Source organism: Xyrauchen texanus, chromosome 38 (assembly GCF_025860055.1).
Source record: "Xyrauchen texanus isolate HMW12.3.18 chromosome 38, RBS_HiC_50CHRs, whole genome shotgun sequence".
In the NCBI taxonomy this organism is placed as follows: domain Eukaryota; kingdom Metazoa; phylum Chordata; class Actinopteri; order Cypriniformes; family Catostomidae; genus Xyrauchen; species Xyrauchen texanus.
This window is the reverse complement of record NC_068313.1, coordinates 28,475,347-28,498,182: the sequence shown is the minus strand read 5'-3', so window position 1 is coordinate 28,498,182 and position 22,836 is coordinate 28,475,347. Positions and strand designations below refer to the sequence as shown.

At 35.8% G+C, this 22,836-nt stretch overlaps 2 protein-coding genes across 6 annotated transcripts in view; one reads left to right on the top strand and one right to left on the bottom strand.

The window, feature by feature from the left end:
- The window catches only part of LOC127631541 (neurobeachin-like), a 351,059-nt gene extending 340,136 nt beyond the window's left edge, over positions 1-10,923 (top strand). Inside the window, exons 51-57 of the mRNA XM_052109693.1 lie at positions 696-767; positions 1,590-1,745; positions 1,919-2,089; positions 8,602-8,703; positions 9,613-9,809; positions 10,547-10,698; positions 10,778-10,923. Coding sequence (XP_051965653.1) covers positions 696-767; positions 1,590-1,745; positions 1,919-2,089; positions 8,602-8,703; positions 9,613-9,809; positions 10,547-10,698; positions 10,778-10,868 — 941 coding nt within the window. The 3' untranslated portion in view covers positions 10,869-10,923. The remainder of the gene's footprint in view (positions 1-695; positions 768-1,589; positions 1,746-1,918; positions 2,090-8,601; positions 8,704-9,612; positions 9,810-10,546; positions 10,699-10,777) is intronic.
- A 3,142-nt stretch (positions 10,924-14,065) lies between these two features.
- LOC127631542 (serine/threonine-protein kinase DCLK1-like) overlaps positions 14,066-22,836 on the bottom strand; it is a 40,081-nt gene continuing 31,310 nt past the window's right edge. For 3 of the 5 annotated variants that reach the window (XM_052109694.1, XM_052109697.1, XM_052109699.1), the window contains 7 exons: positions 22,508-22,654; positions 21,832-21,965; positions 20,661-20,738; positions 20,260-20,356; positions 20,102-20,182; positions 19,816-19,929; positions 15,296-17,224 (listed from right to left, as the gene is read on the bottom strand). In XM_052109694.1, coding sequence (XP_051965654.1) covers positions 17,009-17,224; positions 19,816-19,929; positions 20,102-20,182; positions 20,260-20,356; positions 20,661-20,738; positions 21,832-21,965; positions 22,508-22,654 — 867 coding nt within the window. In that variant the 3' untranslated portion in view covers positions 15,296-17,008. Of the gene's footprint in view, positions 14,178-15,295; positions 17,225-18,431; positions 18,506-19,815; positions 19,930-20,101; positions 20,183-20,259; positions 20,357-20,660; positions 20,739-21,831; positions 21,966-22,507; positions 22,655-22,836 lie in introns of those variants that run through there. The other 2 variants (XM_052109696.1, XM_052109698.1) reach the window with 2 other exon arrangements.

The window sequence follows — 22,836 nt, the reverse complement described above, 5'->3', positions numbered from 1 at the left end:
TGTGTGAGCGTGTATTTATCACTTTGTGGGGACCAAATGTCCCCATAAGGATAGTAAAACCCGAAAATTTTGACCTTGTGGGGACATTTTGTCAGTCCCCATGAGGAAAACAGCTTATAAATCATACTAAATTATGTTTTTTGAAAATGTAAAAATGCAGAATGTTTTCTGTGAGGGTTAGGTTTAGGGGTAGGGTTAGGTTTAGGGGATAGAATATAAAGTTTGTACAGTATAAAAACCATTATGTCTATGGAAAGTCCCCATAAAACATGGAAACACAACATGTGTGTGTGTGTGTGTGTGTGTGTGTGTGAGTGTGTATTTATCACTTTGTGGGTACCAAATGTCCCCATAAGGATAGTAAAACCCGAAATGTTTGACCTTGTGGGGACATTTTGTCGGTCCCCATGAGGAAAACAACTTATAAATCATACTAAATTATGTTTTTTGAAAATGTAAAAATGCAGAAAGTTTTCTGTGAGGGTTAGGTTTAGGGGTAGGGTTAGGTTTAGGGGATAGAATATAAAGTTTGTACAGTATAAAAACCATTATGTCTATGTAAAGACATTTAAGTCCCCATAAAACATGGAAACACAACATGTGTGTGTGTGTGTGTGTGTGTGTGTGTGTGTGTGTGTGTGTGTGTGTGTGTGTGTGTGTGTGTGTGTGTGTGTGTGTGTGTGTGTGTGTGTCAGGTCTTCGAGGAGCTCCAGGATACTCACTTGAGCAGGCCCACCACTTACCCATTGAGATGGACTCTCTGATTGGTGTGTATGAGAAGTTTAAAATTCAGAGGGACTTTCATTTCAGTAAAAAATAATTAATAGCAGAGACTGACAGTAGTCGTGCTTGTAATTGACAAAATCACATTAAAACATACATTTTAATGTGGGGAGAAAAAAATCTGTTTTTTTGTAAATAGACTTACAAAGGCAACATACATACAAATTCTCAAATTTTCTCACCCTCATGATATCCCAGGTGTGCATAATTTTATTTCTTCACCAGAATACATTTGAAGAAAAATATCTCAGCTCTGTAGGTCCTTTAAATGCAAGTGGATGGTGATCAGACCTTTGAAGCTCCAAAAATCACAGACCGTCAGCATAAACATCATCCATACGACTCCAACGTTTAAATTAATGTCTTCTATTATGGTGAAATCGCTTTTGGTGCAAAAAATATCACCAAAAAACTATAAAACATAGTTTGTTCTGTTGCCAATTGCCTGAGTTAGGCGGAACAATCTGTTTGGCCCACCACATGCAGACAGGGTATTGTTTGGGAAGCCTGTTTGAAAACAATCATTATTTGTGCAATTTCATTTGGTGATTTCACTGATGGATAGAAATCACAAACTTCAACTTTATTTGATCGCATATTTAAATACAATAGCATATTCTATTTAATTACGCACACATCTTATGACATCTTTGGAAAATATAGATTTTGCATCTTTTAAAATTTTGTAGTGTGCTTATTAAATTATTACAGATTAATAAATTATATATTTTTTTACATAGACTTTCGAGAAATTCTAAATGTTTATCGGTTGTTCCAAATAAAGTCTGTAAACATGTTTCTTCCAGCTAACAACTCAGGCACAAACAAGCGACAGATCACTGACCTAGTTGACCAGAGTATTCAGATCAACACTCAGTGTTTCGTAGTGACAGCTGATAACCGCTACATCCTGGTGTGTGGTTTTTGGGACAAGAGTTTCCGCGTTTACTCCTCAGACACAGGTAAAAACAGTCATGGGACATTTCTGACATTAAAAAGACGTATTTGAAATGTTTTTAATGATGTTGGTCACAACTACTGGCAATATCATGTTTTACTGGTGTCACTGAACTGTAGCGAGATAAATTGCAGGCCTGATCAACACATTTGTTTTGGATGATTTGTTTGTGTGCAGGCAAGCTCATGCAGATAGTGTTCGGGCACTGGGACGTGGTCACATGTCTGGCACGCTCAGAGTCTTACATTGGTGGTGACTGCTACATTGTGTCGGGATCCAGAGATGCCACTCTGCTGCTATGGTACTGGAGTGGACGACACCACATCATTGGAGACAACCCGAATAACAGTGAGTACTTCTGGCAGAACAACACCCTCAGTATTGTAAATTCAAAGCAGCCCCTTCAGCATGATGTATATCAGATAATGCGATCATGCCAGAAAGAATGAGAACGTTATACAGTATATTAGATTTAAAGGATAGTTTACCCAAAATTTTTAATTCTGTCATAATTTACTCTCCCTCATGTTCTTTCAAATGCTGTCTCTTGCTATTTTCTTTTTTTTTTCTTTTCTTCATACAATGGCAAAAAACGGTGACTGAGTCCAGAACATCCTGTTTGGAACAAAATGGCGATGTAAATGATGATAGAATGTTTATTTTGGGGTAACAATCTCTTAATAGAGAGTTAATAATAGAGTTATTACTTATGGAAGCTTATGTCCCATCAAATATAATAAATATATATATTTTTAGCTGAATTTAACTACACTGTTTATTTACAACTTGTCATTATTGTATAACAAATGAATGCATTATTGTTCATAATTGCTTTAAGATTCTTGAAAAGAAAAAGCTTTTTGTGTGTGTGTGTGTGTTGTTTGTAACGGCAGCAAATCTGTGCCTTTGCATGGTTGGTGTGTGTGTGTGTGTGTGTGTGTGTGTGTGTGTGTGTGTGTGTGTGTGTGTGTGTGTTTGTAACAGCAGCAAATCTGTGTCTTTGCATGGTTGGTGTGTGTGTGTGTGTGTGTGTGTGTGTGTGTGTGTGTGTGTGTGTGTGTGTGTGTGTGTGTGTGTTGTTTGTAACAGCAGCAAATCTGTGCCTTTGCATGGTTGGTGTGTGTGTGTGTGTGTGTGTGTGTGTGTGTGTGTGTGTGTGTGTGTGTGTGTGTGTGTGTTGTTTGTAACAGCAGCAAATCTGTGTCTTTGCATGGTTGGTGTGTGTGTGTGTGTGTGTGTGTGTGTGTGTGTGTGTGTGTGTGTGTGTGTTGTTTGTAACAGCAGCAAATCTGTGCCTTTGCATGGTTGGTGTGTGTGTGTGTTGTTTGTAACAGCAGCAAATCTGCGCCTTTGCATGGTTGGTTGGTGTGTGTGTGTGTGTGTGTGTGTGTGTGCGTTGTTTGTAACAGCAGCAGATCTGTGCCTTTGCATGGTTGGTGGGTGTGTGTGTGTGTGTGTGTGTGTGTGTGTGTGTGTGTGTGTGTGTGTGTGTGTGTTGTTTGTAACAGCAGCAAATCTGTGCCTTTGCATGGTTGGTGTGTGTGTGTGTGTGTGTCGTTGTTTGTAACAGCAGCAAATCTGTGCCTTTGCATGGTTGGTGTGTGTTTGTGTGTGTGTGTTGTTTGTAACAGCAGCAAATCTGTGCCTTTGCATGGTTGGTGTGTGTGTGTGTGTGTGTGTGTGTGTGTGTGTGTGTGTGTGTGTGTGTGTGTGTGTGTGTGTGTGTGTGTGTGTGTGTGTAGATGTATTGCCCTAACTATGTGTTGTTTCTAAGTGTCAGGATATGTGGTTTAGGTGAGTGTGTGTTCTAATTATCTTCAGCGATGCCCAGACAGGTAATTAAAGATTTCAGCTCAGCTGCCTCCAATTAGGGAAGTACTTGCGCCTGTTTTGAGAGCAGAAACAAAACTCCCATGATATTCACACGCAACTTCTCACTGTGTGCACTCTCAAAGAGTCTAATGGTCTACTAGAGAGAAGTATCAATATAGAACTATTTAAATATTTATATATGTTTAATAGCAGATGGCATTGTTGCAACTTATCCTAACTAGCCTACAGTGTGACAAAATGCTCCACTATTGTTTAATACTGCCTTAAGTTGCTTCTCAGGTGAGCACTTCATGAGCCATCCGGTCGCTTAACCTTGGTTTAGCTTGACTAGTAGACTAATAAAGTAATAATAAACTAATAAGAAAATAGGGTACACTTTATGTGTGTGAATCCGTCCCTTGTCATTTTTTCCCTGAATTGCCTGCATCCATTGCAGTCTTCTTTTGTTCATAATCAAGTGGCTGGTGAAAATTGGTTTAACTTAGTTTTTTTTATTCAACAATTATTATTTTAATAACTCTTGCATGCTTTCTAATTTCTTTTCATTTTCATCGTAATATTATTTTATTTAATCATATCTATCTATCTATCTATCTATCTATCTATCTATCTATCTATCTATCGATATAAATATATATATACACACAACAGTTAGTTCCGGTCCTCGAATCTGATTGGAGGAGAGACATTCCATGAGTACTGATGGTCTCATACAATCATCACGTGTATCACTCTGCTTGTGTTCATGTCATTCTAAACTAAAGTGTAAGAGCAGTGCAGATGTGTTATAGCTACTGTATATGTGTCTCTTTAAATGTAATTTTTTTACATTACATATGTTAGCCAGCAGGTGGTGGCAAAAGATAATTTTTGTGTGTAATATGAACCAGTTAGTTGATGTGAAGTCAGCGTCAGTCAGTGTTTACAAACAACACCACTACATGATCGCTCGTATTACCACTACACTACTAAAGCTAGGAAATACCTTTAAACGGCTTTAAACAAACAACTTCAGCATTACGGCTCATCAGAGCTGAGAGACACAACAGACTGATTAATTAAACAAATTGAAGTTGATTACCTCTTACCGGACTTTCCACATTGGAGAGGACAGCGAAGGAGACTGCGGTTTCTATATTGAATGACTCTTGTGCACCAGCTACCGTGAAATACCGTTTTTTTTTCCACTGAGAAAGCTGATCTTCAGAAAGCTGACAGCATCTCTGCTTGGGTGTGGCAACAGGTGATGGCACATGCTCCATCTCTCTCTCTCTCTCTCTCTCTCTCTACACACACACACACACACACACACACACACACACACACACACACACATATCCATCCATCCTTGTTTATCCAAAAACTTGTTAAGAAACAGCACAAGCCGTGATACTATTTCTGAAGTGACATTTTTGAATTACTAACGAAGGCTTAGACACATCATTTGGTTTGAACCAGATTCCGATCCATCGCATAACAAAGTAGTTCCATGCACAATTGCATTTTTATGACCGTACTCATTTTTCCTGTTTTTCCTATTTTTTTTTTACAATTTACTTGTTCTTTAAACTGTTGTATATAAGCAATATCACATGTGCAATCATGCTATATAGCCCTAAATCAGCACTGCTTGTGATTATTCACCCTACTGCCGCCGAATCACAGCAGTTCTGAGGAAGGGCCATATCGCACTCTTGCTCGTGTGATATTGCTTAAATATAAACAAAGTATATACAGAATACATACATACATCAATCTAGTTTCATAATGTTTTGAAATATAATCAAATGTAATAATAAATTACATTTAATATATTTTAATAATAATAATATTCATATTTTACATTAAGTCTATTACTATGTAATTACTTAGTAATTACTGAGCATTAATAATGAATAACAAATTATTTTGTGGAATAGGTTATAATTGCATGTAGTTACAATTGTTACATATGTAATTACATGTTAGGAGCTTCCTTACTTCAAAATACTCCAGTTTCCACAGCAGTGATCTATTTTTCAAATGGCATTAAATGGAAGAATATGCCGAGTCTTTACTGCAGGAAATAAAGAGTGCACTCTAGTGGTGAGTTTCAGAACTACTTTTTTCACTTTCTAAGATTCCAAGGGCCTTTATGAATAAGCAATGCTCAAATATTTAGTTTATTTTTTAGCAGCAAGGTTACTTTGACCTGAGACACTTTGACCTGAGTGGTGTTTAAAACACTGAGGTTTAAAATATCCGGCTGTGACATTTTCACAGTAACACAAATGTTTACTTCTCTCCAGGTCCTGCTACTTATATTTCTCTTCTGAAGTCAAGTCATATTTACAGTATTTGTATAGTGCTTTTCCCAATACAATTTTCAAAGCAGCTTTACAAAAAATTATGCTACAACAAAAAAATTATGCAATTTAATCCTCAATGTGAAAAACATGAAAAACGACATTAAAAAGCTTGCCTTAAAAATTATATGAGTGAGCAAGCCAAAGTTGACTGTTACAAGGAACACAAAACCCCTTCAACTAAAGTGGAAAACAGTATTTATTTATAGAAAGAAGTATTGTTTTATGACACTAAGACCACAGGAGCTCTATTCTTTTTCCTCGTTATATTTTCCAAGCTTGTACACGAAATACTTAACAGCAACTTAAACCTTGTCAGTATAGTGTATGTTTGGTAGACTGCATCTCGTCAAGCACCTACAAACCACATGGAGACTGTCGGAACCGGAGACGCCATGAATATTCAGCAGCTATATGAGTATAGGCCCCTGCGGCACTCCGACATGGGGTAGAAATTGATTTCACAGTTGCCAGAGAAAGCTGGAGCGTGTCTTAAATGTGCAATGATTAAAATCCTGTCCGGCTCAATCAAGACCCCAGTGTTCAGCAGCCATACTCCAATTTACAACTCTTAATTGTGTTGCTGTACCACCGGGGACACTGGAGATTTTGAGCCTTTGAAAGTGCCCGTCTGCAGACTGATTAAATCTTTTGTGGGGAAGGTGATCTGGGATCTCCCGAGGGATCCAGTGCTGACACGCGTCCCACCCAGATCGTTCACTGCTGGTCTTAGTTCTGTCAGACGGTCCCCTGAGTACATCACCATGAGCATACTACTGTATTGATCAAACCATGAGTAACCTTTAATTGCTTGCATACTATCAAGTGTATTTGGATTTAAACTGGTCATACTATTGATCTTTAACAGCCTGCGTGCAAAGTAATTACTTGTGTCTTAATTATGTGGATGTTAATGAACTTAGAGTTAATTAAAAATGGAAAAGATCCTCATCTCAGGCTATTAATGTAAAATAACCTATAGTATTAATTGCCAGTTCTCCTTCCCTGTACAATATTAAAAGCTTAGTTTTACAAAACCCTCTTAGACTGTACAAGTAGAGCACATTATATTTCATGCAGTACACCAATTATACACCCAATGTGGCCACTTATTTTATCATTAGCATTGAACTTTAAACCATTGAAATACTTTAAGAGTATACAGAGTCCTTCTCAGAAAGACATATTTAATCCATCCATAAAACATGTTTATCCCTATTGCTAATAATTGCTGTTTTGCTTCTTCAGAGCACCAATCAAGCTAATTACACCACAGGTGGCTTTTCTTGCAGCTGAATTTCTTCTCTAACTTACTGCAGTTAATACTGCAGTTACAATTATAAGCGTTTCCTCAAGCGTGAGAGCTGTAGCCACAAGAGGCCCAACCAGTTTAATGATGGTGTCGGTTTCTTGATGAAGCGCTTTTGAAATTGCATCATTGGACTTCATTATAAGACGTGATGATGAGAATTACTTCTGTGAACCCAATATAACATTTTGGCTGTTTAGCTGTTGGCTGATATGGACATCAGTAAAAAAGGAAAGGTTGGAGGAATAGCAAGTCTAACTTTGATTAAAGTTACTTTTTGATGAAATTTTTTGACATTCTTTTTTCTTTGGAATGTCATGCACTGATGAATCATTCACAATAAGACTATGAGCATGCATTAAGAAAGTAAATAGTGTACATTTTGTTTCCATGTTGACTTTAAACAAGGATACAAAAAATACATTTTGCAGGAAGTAGCGGATTGTACAGTTTTTCGCTATTTCTAACATGGACTATCTCAGTTCAACAAACTGTTCAGATGGTACCGAGATACCACAGGTGTCTATAAATGACCTCATTTCACCTTTCCTTCCCCCTCATCCATCATGTGACACTGGGGTTTTGAGGCTGATCGCCCACTGCCGTTGATCATTTGGAGAAAACGCCTATTTCAGCAGATGTTCTGCTTGACCTGTTTATTCTGATATCCTCACATTGGGTAAATTGCATTTGTTGAGTAGTCTTGCAACTGAAGTACCTCCAGAATATAACCTGTAAGAATCTGGTAGCACAACTTGTACCAGGTGTAAATAGCACCTTTCACAACTATTTGCACCCCAATAGTTTGGTGGAAACACAGAAACTGAAGGCAAAGGGTACCCCTTGTGTCGCTGCTGGTATGGGGTGTTACAATGCAGTGGATGTGCTTTTGTCATGCGGACAACCCTGGTTCAATTACTCCTTTTCTCATCCTGTTTTCTGACTCCACTCTTAATATTTCCACTTATAATAATAAATAAAAATTAATATGGAAACAGTGGTGTTTAGGGAGTTGTGAGAAATGTTCGATCCTGGTCAAATTAACCATGGTTTTACTATAGTAATATTGTATTAACCGTGTTTTGTTTAGTTTTTTGTAGTGGAAGGTTAGGTTTAGGGGTAGGGATTGGTGTAGGGTGCCTGTGGAAATAAACACAATAAACATACTGTAGTGATTCCCCTATGCTGTACAGTATTTAATTAGGAGTGCCAATAGTATCTTACACTATTTGCACTTATTGCAAAAATGTGCTTTTTGTTGCTATTTTCCTTGAAATCAAATTCTGCATTGATTTAGCCCAATGTTGCTGTGTTTTTTCTTACTGTTGTTAGTGTACCGCTGTTTAAAATGTCTATTTTGCACTCTCTTGCAGGTGATTACCCAGCTCCCCGTGCAGTTCTGACTGGTCATGACTATGAGGTGGTGTGTGTGTCAGTGTGTGCTGAGCTGGGAATTGTTATCAGTGGAGCGAAAGGTGAGTGGACCATTTTCACATTTCCAGGTTTAAAACGAGGAAGTAAATTATAGCGGGATAAACTGGGTGAAAGGAAGACCACAGCTGTATTTTTGTGTTCCCATTTTCTCCAACAGCAAAAGAAAAAAATTTACTATTTTGTTTCCTATGACTTTCAAAAAGAGGAAAAAATAGAGAGATGGATTCTGGCTGTCAGAAGACATAAAGACACCAAATTTACTGCCACACCCACAGCAGCTGTATTTAAAATCCCATTGCAGCAGTTTTATATATATAATAATGTATATACATTTACATTAAATAACAAAAATAATTAAAATCAAAAAATCTAAAAAATGTTTGATGTATGTTGCTAAATTAAGAAAGCAGAAATGCATAATTACAGTCTGTGAAAAGAGTCTATTCCACAGGAGCATTGTTTTATCTATCTTCGATGTTGTAGAAAATTATCTTCAGAATGCAAACCTTTTAGAAAAGCCATAAACATTGTGAGATTTAAACATGTAATCTACGTTTTAGTTTACAACTGTCTACTTGTAAACTAGTGTAGATTTTAGTTGTTATACCAGTTATAGAATATTACAGCTAGACTCTTAATTTAAGTAAATTGTGTTTTTAAATTTATGCAATTACTCATTTTATTATTAAAATAATGTATGCATATTTGGCATACGCTTTTATCCAAAATTATTTTCAGTGCATTCAGAGTATATATTTGACATATCTGTAGGTGAATTCCATAAGAAGCATTCCTTTGTGCTGTTAGCGCCATGCTCTACCACTTAAGCTACAGACATATTTTTCACAAAGCACAGGGACTTTACAAACTACACACTGCTAAGAACTGACATCTCTGTATTTGCATTATACAATGTTTAATAAACGATTGGGGATTGTTTTTTTGGTCAGAGGGGCCATGTCTGGTCCACACCATCACTGGTGACCTCTTGAGGGCTCTGGAGGGCCCTGACTGCTGTGTGCTCCCCCGCTTGATCTCAGTGTCCAGTGAAGGCCACTGCATCATCTACTATGACAGGGGTCAGTTCTGCAACTTCAGCATCAATGGCAAGCTGCTGGCCCAGATGGAAATCAATGACTCCACTCGTGTAAGTTCAGAACACTTTGCTTTTTAGACTGGTTGATTTAATACTACTGTTGTAAAATTAAGCAGTTGAAAAGACTATTTAGATTTAAATAGCAATGTTTACATTATGTAGTAAATGCCCCGTGAGTGCAATTGCCTTAATGTTTAAAGGTAAAGCAGAATTATTGGTGGAATTCTGCTAAATTGGACCACATTTTTAACTTTTAAACAAAAGGTGAAAAAAGTGGCCTCATTTGCCTGAATGCACACTATTTATGGGTAAAAGTAAAAAAATAAAAAAATAAAATACAGATAAAAATAAATTGGTAATCTTTTTTTAAATAGAATTAATTGGTACTAGAAATTGTTCCTGGATCATATATATATATATATATATATATATATATATATATATATATATATATATATATATTTATTTATTTATTTTTTATGTATTTTTAGATATATTATAGATGTTAAAAAATGTATCGCATGATATGAAAATAATAATAATGATGGTCATTATTATTATTATTATTAGTAGTAGTATTGTTGTTGTTTTTTTGTATTATTATACATTTTAAGTTTATTTGGAAATGACTAATATCTAAAATCTAAACTGAACTTAAAACAGAACAGGAAGTAACATAGTACATGACAAACTATTCTACAAAAGAAAATATTTTCTCAGGATAGTAAACTCATTTTAATGAGCTTTAATTCATCCAATAATTCATACACATATAATACACTCCTCAGGCCATTCTCCTGAGCAGTGATGGGCAGAACCTAATGACTGGCGGAGATAACGGGGTGGTGGAGGTTTGGCAAGCCTGTGACTTCAAGCAGCTCTATGTCTATCCAGGCTGTGATGCGAGCATCCGAGCCATGGACCTATCACATGATCAGAGGTTTAACTTGTTTTCACTTATTTAAAGTACATCAGAAGCACAAAAATCACAGGTTTAAACTCCAGCTTCTCTTTTCCAGGACTCTGATCACAGGCATGGCATCTGGTAGCATTGTGGCTTTCAACATTGATTTTAATCGATGGCACTTTGAGCATCACAACAGGTACTGAGAGAAATCAGCCAAGGGGACTTCGCAGGAAGCTGCGACCTTAAACAAAAATGTGCCATAAGGGGAGATGACATACTAACGGAGCAGAGCTACACAGAAGATGCAGAAAAAAGATTGAGTTGGAGAGGCAAAAACAGTTGTTTGAAATGTTTTAAGTGTAGTAGCAAACTGGAACCCCAGCTCTATGGAGATACTGTATGTGTACATCTCTTAAAAAATGCAAAGGGATGATTAAAAGGTTTTTAAATAAATGGAGACAGCACAGATGGAGGCCAGCATATCTTTGTTTTTCATCACAAATTGTATCGAAATATCATCCGAGCCAACTATATCGTTAAAACAGCCTCTTTATTTGTAGTCCCATCATTTTAACTGTGAAAATAATACTTTTCATAGAGAACCAACAATATTTTTATGGGGTTTGTTTTCTGTTTGTTTGCAGCAATTATTACTTTCTCTAGGATTTTTAAAGGCCCTTGGAGGAGAAAAAGTTGCCAAACAATTAATAAATACATTTCCTCCAACTGATGCTTAGCTCATTATGTAAATTATATTAAATGTTTATTTAAAAACGTGTCAGTGAGGCTGCTTTCTACACAATTCAGCTTTTAAATGTCTATCCAGTTTTCATACATTTGAAATAAATGAAAAGTGTGACAAGAAAAAAGATAAGCACTTTTGTTTACTGTGATGTCCTGTATTTGAATGTGTGTTGTCAGTGTCCCAATTTGAAGATGGATGATTTTGTCTGTTGTGAAAGTATTTCGTTTTAAATCGTGAACCAGATTGCATCTGGACTTCATGATGTATGCAGTATTGCAATGTTGCAAATCATTTAAAGCAATCCTTTGTCCATTCTGGCATCATGTGCAGTCGAGGAATATTTCAAGCACTAAATGAGGGTTAGAACTTATGGTGCTTGAACATTCCCATTTCATTATCATTCATTGTCATTGTTATACCAATTTTTATTTTTTTTCCTGTCCAGTTTAGCATTTAAAAAGTATATGGTTGTTTCACAAACAAATCTACCAAACCAAAACCTCAGTGATGGGTTTAGACAGGAATTTGCACTCAAATTATTATTATTTTTTACATTTTATTAAGCAAATCAATGTGTATCTGAGTATATTAGTTAGTCCTGTATTATGTACTATATTTTGAGTATGAGTGTGCTACATTTGTTTTATTGCCTACTGCCATCAAGATCTTTTAAAACTGCACTTGGAAACAGAAAATAACATTGAAAATAACATCACTGTTGTAAACAAGACATTATATATGACGTATTTGCATCATAATGTAAAATAAACATACAAAAATCTAGAGTTTATAAATCTAAATAAAAAAATCTAAATGATGTTACGAAGTGCAAATACGTAAAATATTCTCCCATCAGAAGACAAAAGTTATTTATTTTTATTTATTTACTGTATCATACATACACTTGTGCCATACAATAAAGATAGTACCATAATTAACATTTTAGTTACAAGAGTAGCAATTTAGATTTTATATACTGTACAAACACAAGTTATGTCAAGTTATTTTTTAATACAATAACAATATGTTTTGCTTAATTACACATGTTGAAATTCCTCAGATTAAAAATGATCTGTTATTTGATGAGAATATTTTCCATCAGAAACATTGTTTAATAAGTGATGGTGCCTGATAATTTAGCAGATATTTTACAATTTGGTTACTTTTGGTTATAAATTAAGTCTTCACGTTAATGTCCATGTGAATCATTGTGGAATGAGAGAAATGGCTTTGCTTATTTTTTTTTATAATAAAAAATATTGAGTACTGTGCATTGCATCATACATTAATACTATTCTTATTGCATAACATTTAAAAAAGAAACACTTTGCTAATGATGACTGGTGTACTTAATCTGCAGTTGAGACACAGCAATATTGAGCCTGGTGTTTAATGTGTTTGTTTGTGATTACAGGAAATACTGAACTCACTGAATGTTTCGTTTGCGTCTCACTGAACGTCTCACTGAATGTTTCGTTTGTGTCTCACTGAACGTCTCACTGAATGTTTCGTTTGTGTCTCACCGAACGTCTCACTGAATGTTTCGTTTGCGTCTCACTGAACGTCTCACTGAATGTTTCGTTTGCGTCTCACTGAACGTCTCATTGAATGTTTCGTTTGCATCTCAACGAACGTCTCACTGAATGTTTCGTTTGCGTCTCACCGAACGTCTCACTGAATGTTTCGTTTGCATCTCACCGAACGTCTCACTGAATGTTTCGTTTGCATCTCACCGAACGTCTCACTGAATGTTTCGTTTGCATCTCACCGAACGTCTCACTGAATGTTTTGTTTGCATCTCGCTGAATGTTTCGTTTGCGTTTCACCGAACGTCTCACTGAATGTTTCGTTTGCATCTCAACGAACGTCTCACTGAATGTTCCGTTTGCGTCTCACTGAACGTCTCACTGAATGTTTCGTTTGCGTCTCACCGAACGTCTCACTGAATGTTTAGTTTGCGTCTCACCGAACGTCTCACTGAATGTTTAGTTTGCATCTCACTGAACGTCTCACTGAATGTTTCGTTTGCGTCTCACTGAATGTTTCGTTTGCGTCTCACCGAACATCTCACTGAATATTTAGTTTGCGTCTCACTGAACGTGCCATTTATGTTTCACTGTATGTCTCACTAAACGTGTCGTTTGCGTCTCACTGAACATGTTTGCATCTGTAGTGTGGAGGAGGGCCGGGCCGGGCTGGAACGATGCACGCCCAGTTCCCAATCAGCCTGATGGGGCACACTAGGGACAAAGATAAAAATTATAAAACATTTCCCTGCAAGGTAAAATATAAGTAGGCCTATTTATAAAGTTATGCACAAATATAATGAAGTTTTAACCATGAGTGAGACAACACTAACTTTTCAGCACTTCACAATATGGACAGCAACCATATTGGCACTTAAATCGCATCCTTGCACATTCATGTTCAGTGCAGTTGTGGGAAACGCACATAAAAAATAACGAACGTTCATAAAATCACTCATAGAATATGCTAAAAACTGCTAAGATCAATCGTTATTGGGAAACAGGGCCCTTGCTAGAGTAATTGAAGAGTGATAAGAGCATGGTAAGGAAACTAATGCAGACACCTGCAGGACTATATGAACATCCATTTGGCCTTCTGTAATGAATTTTAAGGAACGAGTCAGGTTTCTGCATCACGAAATCGTTTATTCACAGGTTTGATTTGTTGCTGAATGTTCAACTGTTGAATGCTACTCAGAAGCAGAGACACTTCCTCCACACTGACAGGGTGAAAGTCAAGCCTATATGACATTTAAAGAGAAAGACAATAAGGAGATGGATATACTTCTATACAAATATACGTGTAATCAACTTTTTCATCAATGCTTGTGCAGTGAATTTTGCATATTATCTAGTATATTTTCTCCACGCAGTACTAATACTATAATGAATGACTTATGAACATACAGTATGAGCATTCTGTTCAAAAATAAGGAAGTTTATCACACAGTTTTTCTCACTTTGGAATTGTACTATACTAATTTTGACAAACAAACACAACAGATATATTGTTTTTTTTTTTTTTTTTAAAGCAATTACATGCAATATCATAACTATATTTTAAGCTTTTTTTGTGCTTTTAATTCACCCCTTAACTGTGTTACCCATAGCCTTTACATGCTGGAGGCCCCAATAAGCTGTATAACTTATAAATCCAGTTGTAATGTTGACTTCTCATTCATTCAAAAGCACCAAACTTACATGTAAACAAGACAGGTGGATGGGGTCGGCATATACTGACACTCCATAAACCAGTGTTGTGTTACCCAGCTAAAATCATTATCACTCATGGTTGCAACACCCCCTCCATATTTTTACACTTTCCAATAAGGTTGTTAGCGTTAGTTAACTATATTACTAACATGCACTAACAATGAAGAATACTTTAACAACACATATTAATTTTGGTTAATGTTAATTTCAAGGTATACAGTACAAATACATTTTTATAACTAAACGTTGTATATGTTAACATTAGTTATGAACCAACAATACATATTTTTACATTTATAAATAACATTAACCAATATTAATAAATGCTGTAAAAATATTGTTACTTTGTGATATCTAATGCAATAAATACTGTAAACAAATAGAGCCTTATTGCATTCTTATACTAAAAGTTGTACACCTTAACATTAATGCATTATGAACTAATGCTGATGAAAATGAACAAAGGATATTTAGAAATTATATCAACCAAGATTAATAAATGCTATTAAAATATTGTTCATGATATTTATATTATGCAATCCTATTAACAAATATAACATTCATACATTTTAAGAACTAAAAGTTGTACATGTTATTATTACAATAGTTCAAGCATATAACAATTGTATATTTATACATTGCCCAAGATTAATAAATGCTATATGTATGCATTGAAACAACAACAAACATGGTGTATTTATAAATTAATATTAGCAAAGATTACTGAACGCTATTACAAATATTGTTCATTGTCAGTTCATAATATCTCATGCATTAAACAATGTTAACACATAAAACCTTATTGCAAAGCATTAATTTTTATAATAAAAATGCACAAAATTAGAGTTTTCAAATTTATGTGGATTTGAATGGTTATGAATAAATAATTCTCATTATGGCATTACTTATGATAATGAACACTGACAAATGATGCTTAGTTAGCAATCTAATTTTTTATAAACAGATCTTTAAGAAAGTGTTTTACGAATCTTAATGCAAAAGTGAATAGTTATTGAAATATGTATGCATTATAAAAAAAAAAATGTGTCTTCACCTCATAAAACATTACCTATCATTCTCTTGCTTGGACATTGCTTTACAAAACATACAAAAGACACATTCGTTTCCATAATCATGTCACTGCTGAACCCAAAAGGCTGCAGATGCTCCTTACATCCAACAATAAAAAAGACAAGTATCTATAAGCTTTGCCAAAATATCCTGACATGTACCTTCATTTTCCAGATTGTTAAACTTTTGAATAACTAACAAGCTAATCTAGTTTCCAGCTCAGCTATTTTTCATTAATTCTGTTCTCTCATCTATGCACAAGTACTACTGTGAGAATTAATGATTCAGGGAAGCAGCTGTACAATAAATATATATTCATGACTCATGTTGTACTGACAGAACCTAACGTACAGATGAAGAAATAAGAGTTTCTAGTACTTTTCATTGTAATTTATCAGCACCTATCAGTTCAACTGCATTAGGTTAAAGTTCAAATCAAGCACTACTTCTAGCAACATAAACACTATATAGGCATTTCACACATATTATAAAGAACATTATAAGGTCTAACAGACAGAAATCAAAACATGTTCTGAGAGAAAAAAATTAAATATGCAAATATAGGTTATTACGTTGAAATAAATGTACAAACCTAAAATATTTTTTACAAATATTTGAAAGTTCATACAAAAAGGTAGAAACCCACATACAAGATTTTGTCACAAAAAGAAAAGATGCCGATAAGACATCCCAGGTTTATTACAGGGATAAAAGTTAATGTTTAGATATCTGACATGCTTTTTAAAGCATTCCTGACTAATTTATAACTTGAATAGTGAGGGATAAATAGCTGCGTTACCCTTTATTCAACACTAGAGGGCATAAAAACAGAGGGGGCTTATTACAAGGACATACATGTAAAGGCAGATGGTCTAAACATAATGGTTAAACAATCTCAGAGTCATTTAGCACCAAACATTTAGTTTTGATGAAGAGAAAAAGGCTGCTTCTTCAAACTGAAATTAAAAACTACAATAAATTGCTGAAAAGTGTGAGATTGTTTTCATACTAAATCTAGTTCACCCTCACAGATTTTAGGCAGCGAAAACCATTATATCTGACCCACCTATCTGCCATCCACTTAATGTAACCAAACTCGATACATTCATTTAATGAAATCAAACTCGATATAGACAAAAAAACATATGCATTTGCCTCACAGCAATCATTTCTGTTGTGCTTTCTACTGTTCTTTGATTTCAATCATTAACAAAAGAGTTAAACCATTATTTTGTCATCTAGTTTCATTCACAAGTAAGGTTACCTTCACTTTCTCAAGTGTGAGGTGTTAAAATGGTGAGGTGGGAGAGCGGACCGTATCGGCTGAGCTGGGAGAAATGTCTTCAGACTCTGAGGTGAAATCAACCGTGGAGAGGGTGGGGCCAGAGGCGCAGGTGGTAAGGCTGGAGGGAAAGGTGCTCCGGGTGGTACGTGGAGCTGTGGTTCTCACATCCTGGTTGCGTCTTCGTCTGAAAACCTGCCTCTCCTTATCAAGAGGGGTGGTCTGGGAAACAGGAGAGCATGTGAAAGTGACTGGTTGCTCGGGGGTATCATGGAAATTAAGCTTGGATAGAGTTCAGGCAGGACAAATGGGATTTCATTAGTTTGTGTTAAAGAACATTATACAGAAGGTGTTTCCATGAAAAGTAAATTAAAGCACAATCACATGTTAGGGATGGGCAATACCATTTATTTTCTTTATGGATTCAATACCAAGCACTGTCATGGCCAATATTGCCTATATCTACCAATACCGATAGCTCTATTAAATTGATTTTTGTGATTTAAGAGGATAAAATGGGTAATTTTATCATTTCACTTTATATTTAAAAGCCATATATATATATTTTTTTTAATTATAGGCCTCAATTGCAAAGCATCAATTTTTGTTTGATACATTTTTTTAACAACAGAACATTTGAGGCAATAGTTGTTGGGGGGTGGGGCATAGAGATTGATATGATTTCACATGTGAATTGTATGAGAGTTTTTAGAAATCCTCATTAAGACAATTAGACAAGGTTCAGACCTAACGCATTCATGCACTAAAAATCACTAGACACAATGCAACGAATAAAACAGAATGCAGATGTTTCAAAATGCGTTCTTTTTAACCGGAAACGGCATCTAAAAAACACAGAACTCTTGAATATGATGCTGAAAAAAAGAGCAGGATGGTTTGCATTGGTCGTCAACTGGATGATTATGTAGAAAAAGAATAGACACATTCTGTGTGAATCCCCCCTTAGAGCCCAAGACACTTATTTATCATAAGAAACTTTTCATAAGGTAAACAAAACAAGTGCATTATAGTGAACTTTTCTCAAGACACATACTGTATGCACACTCAGCATGGAACCACACATTTAAGCCAGTGAGTAACTCCTAACCAGCAGTGCCATACACTCTGATATATGTTCACACTATGTCAAGTGTCCGAGCATTTGAGACAGCAAAAATGAATGCTAGTGAAACAGTAATCCAGAGGAAAGGAATGGACAAAAGCTGGCAAAGTGAAAGACTGACAAGCAAAGCACCACCAAATAGCCAAAACTACTGATGCTGAGCAAGGCATAAAAGGCCCAAAAAAGCAATGCATCACTCTACTTTATAGCATGAGGCCAAGTGTGGAAAATAAGCAGCAGTGGTATGGAGACTGCCAGCACGTTGCCATGGAAAAATTGCCAGTTTGGGCTGCTCTGTGGGCATACCTCATCCAATATATCCCTGGGTGCGGGCAATAGTCCAAAGACCCTGAACGTTTGATGGTAAACCCCTCGTCCGGCTGAGCAGAGAAAAATGGGTGCAACTCAATAGATCAGATTTTTACTTTCACCATATAAAACAGCACAAGTTCTAAGACTTAAAGCGCTGTTCATTACTCATGGGTTTAATGTTGATTAGCTGTTTTACATTAAGAGCAAAGAGTAAGCCAAGTGTTTAATTTACAAACACATGGTTAAGTAAATTAAGAACACATAGCATTTTAACTGCAATTGAAGCTATAGTAATAATACAACAAACATACAAAGCAATGTGCAAACAAAACAAAAAGTGACAAAAAAAAACTTTAAGAATCAAGGAATGACAAACAAGATCAAAGCCAAAAACAAATAAAAAATAAAAACAAAGTAGACTGTGAAAATATTTTCAAAGGAAGTATTTTGTTTATAATGCATTATTCTTTTTGTGTTTTCATTAATGTATTAATTAATCAATTGTCTAAAAAAACGAGCCAAGTATGTATGAAAAATATAATGAAGGAATTGTGAGTGGCTAACTGAAATTAGTTCCTGTCTTGACAACAGTGCTGACAGTCATTACTGAATGTACAGTGAAAGTGTAGAAGCGGAGGAAAAGATGCTACAGCAGGAGAAAATATAATCACATAGGATGGAGTCTACCAGAAGAGGAGAGAAATGAGAGAAGAACAGCTGATGGATGAGTCAGATGGAGAAGATTGAGATAAGAGAAAAACTTTCAAGTGTTGTAATAACTCTTCAACAATTTGATATCCAGAAATAACTATATTCAAGTCTACTTTCTCTGTGCATATTCAACTGCAATATTTTAAAAAAATCCATTAGACATAAGGTCTTTTCACACCAAGAATGACGTAACAAAATGACAAATTGTAAACAAAAATCACAACAAAAAAACAAATGTCTCAAAACTATTCAGCCCAGGTGAGTTAATAGCCAAAACGTTTGAATAAATACCATTTATCTTTTTAACATTTCCAAAAAGCTTATATATGTTACATAGTATTTGTTTTACACAGGTGAAACTGAGAAAAAAAAGAAAAAGAAAAAGAAAACCTGTGTTAAAGGGTCAATAGAAATTGCCTTGTTTATTTATTTACTTATTTATTGTGTCATAAATTTGGACTGGGTGTAAATAGGCCTTTGGGCTTCATCTGAAAAACTGAACCATTCCTTAAATTCTCCACAACACTAACAAGACCTTAAACAAACCTTAAAAGACACGGTTACTTATGAAGACACATTCTCTAGTCTGTAAGTGATCATTTGTGCACCCATATTGGATTTGATTGAGCTGGATTACTGAAAAACTTCAAACGGAAAATATTCTTACTGCTATGACAGAGACCCCTGCTGTGCTGCTGTTGGGTTTGGGACCGGTGTTGAAATGTTTTCTAATCTTGCCAGCCACAGACAACTGGTGCTCATTCTCCAACATTCTGTCATCCTGAGAAAAGGTATAAACACTGTTCAACTCTCTAGTCTACCAGCATCAATTTCCTGGTAATATTCTGAGATCTAGCATACCAGTGCAATTTTTAGAACCGTTTATAATATATTATTTCAACACTGAAAATTATTCTGTTGGTGTCATAAAGAATTAATAGATTAAGTCTTACATTGACCCAGGGATGGTCTAGCACCTGTAGAGCTGTGTACCTCTCGTCGACCTCAACCTGTAGCATGCAGGTTATAAGCCCCTGTAGAGAGAGAATAGTCAGATTTATTCATTCTCCTATACAAACTCACCATACAAACTCTGGTCTGGTACACAGACCTTTGCAGAGTCTGAAACATTGTCCCAGTATGGAGGAGGGTAATCCAGCTGTCCCATCAGAATCTGATCAAAAAGAGCTTCTTGATCATCTGTGCTTCTACAGGAACAAATACATAAAGAGACTCATCATCAATTATTGCGTTATTGCAGAAAGAACAAAAGGTATTGCATGCACTGAGAGAGCATTACAGAACCTGGCCACTAGAGTGCATAAGATTTCACAATCTAATAGTGTTAGTGCCTCAAACTGGCACAGTATTATAAAGCAACTGGTGAGATTCACATAATTAATTTCTCCAAAAACCAGCCAAAAGTCTCTCAAAAATATTCCAAAACTAGAGGTATGGAGATTAAGTGCTTTGCTCCACACATGACCAAGCACTTTACAGCACTCTACTTACCCACGGAATGGAGGGAACCCACAAAGTAGTATGTATGTTATGACACCAGCCGCCCAGATATCAACCTTCAAGCCATACCTGTCACATAGACAGGAAACACAACATGACAACTCTCAGTGAGTTATATTACAAACCAGAGTGATCTTTAAAACACTCTGTGCCCAGTTGCTACAAATAATTTTTGTTAAAGGGTTTTTTTCACCCAAAAATTTAAATTCTGTGAGTGGTGGTGGTGTAGTGGGCTAAAGCACTGAACTGGTAAGCAGAAGGTTGTTGGTTCGATCCCCACAACCACCACCATTGTGTCCTTAAGCAAGGCACTCAACTCCAGGTTGCTCTGGGGGGATTGTCCCTGTAATAAGTTTTGGATAAAAGTGTTTGCCAAATGCATAAATGTAATGTAAATTTAAAATTTCTCTCATAATTTACTCACCCTCATGACATCCCAAGATGTGTATGACTTTTTCTTCTTCTGAACACAAAGATTTTTAGAAGAATCTCAACTCTGTTGGTCTATTCAATGCAAGTGCATGATGGCCAGAACTTGAAGCACTAAAATTCACATAAAGGGAGCAAAACAGTAATCCATAAGCCTCCAATTGTTAAATTAATATCTTCAGAAGTGATATGATAGGTGTGGGTGAGAAACAGATCAATATTTAAGTAATTAATAACTATATATGATCCTCCCTGCCCAATAGGTGGCGATATTCACAAAGAATGCAAATTGTCAAAAACAAAAGAAGAATGTGAAAGTGAAAGTGGAGGTTTAAAGTAAAAATAAAAGGACATTAATATTTACTGGTTTCTCACCCACACCTATCATATTACTTCTGAAGACATGGATTTAACCATTGGAGTCATTTGGATTACTTTTATGCGGCCTTTATATGTTTTTTGGACCTTCAAATTTCTAGCCACCATTCACTTGCCTAGAGAGCTGAGGCATTTTTCTAAAAATGTTTGTGTTCTGCAGAAGAAAGAATCTGGGATGGTATGAGGGTGAGTAAAAAATTAGAAAATATTTTTTTTTCTTGTTAACTTTAACTTAAAAAAAAAAAAAAGTTACATGTATTTGTTGCAACTGGTTATTGGTCTGTCTGCTCTGCTGTGCTGTGAATGAGAACATATTTTAATGATGTATATCTTTGCTAATGAAGATATGACTCACCCCGTCTCTGCAATGATCTCTGGAGCTACATAAGTTGGGGTGCCACATATAGTGTAGAGAGGTCCATCTACAACTGTTGCCAAGCCAAAATCCCCAAGCTTCAGAGACTTGCTTCTATCCTGGTGCTCATAAACCTGAAACACATTCATACAAATGTAAACACCAACTTAAGACTTTAAAAGACTTGTCATGGCCTATTTAGATAAACAATTTATTTACTTGTTTAATAACAAAAGTATTAAATATTGTATTTGTATGCTTGTGTTTAGTCTGGCAAACAGGTGCCAAAGGAGAAGATCAAAGTGTCTCATGGAATTCCAGACAAGTTATGTCTGTTTTCCAAGATGCATAATCTCCAAAGATTGTGGTTAGTGCATTTTAGAATTTAGAATTATTTGCTCATATAACAGGATATAAATATGTGTGAAAGGTTCAAGAGAAAGTCATCCCTATCAACACAGTGTTGCCTTTGAGTTGCCTTGAACTATCCTTACTTTAGAGAGTGCCCAAGAAGGTTATTTAAGGTTTATGCAGTTGAGTAGAGGAAAAAGCACATTGCATCTGTCTCTCAAGGATGTGAGTGTCAATCCAGGCTGTGTTTGTGAAAGTGACATTTTGATCCACCATTTCTGCATTTATAGTGACAAGATTCTCTCTGTCACACATGAATACTCGCCAGGAGATTCTCAGGTTTGATGTCGCGGTGAACAATGTTAAGGCTGTGCAGATATTTGATAGCACTGGCCAGGTTATACAGCATGCCGCTGGCGTCCCGCTCTGTATACTTGTTTGAGGAGGTGATGGCATCAAAGAGGTCACCGCCCTATTCACACAAATAAGTGGCATACACGTAAGTTCATCACTTATTCAGGGACATTCTCGTGTTGTCATAAAGAGAATCACTATCAGTGAGCCAAGGTCCAATTTTTAAGTATATACATTTGGCTGTGTACTCTTTATTAGTGAGATACAGAACCAAGAAAATTATCCGGGAAATGGGATAAG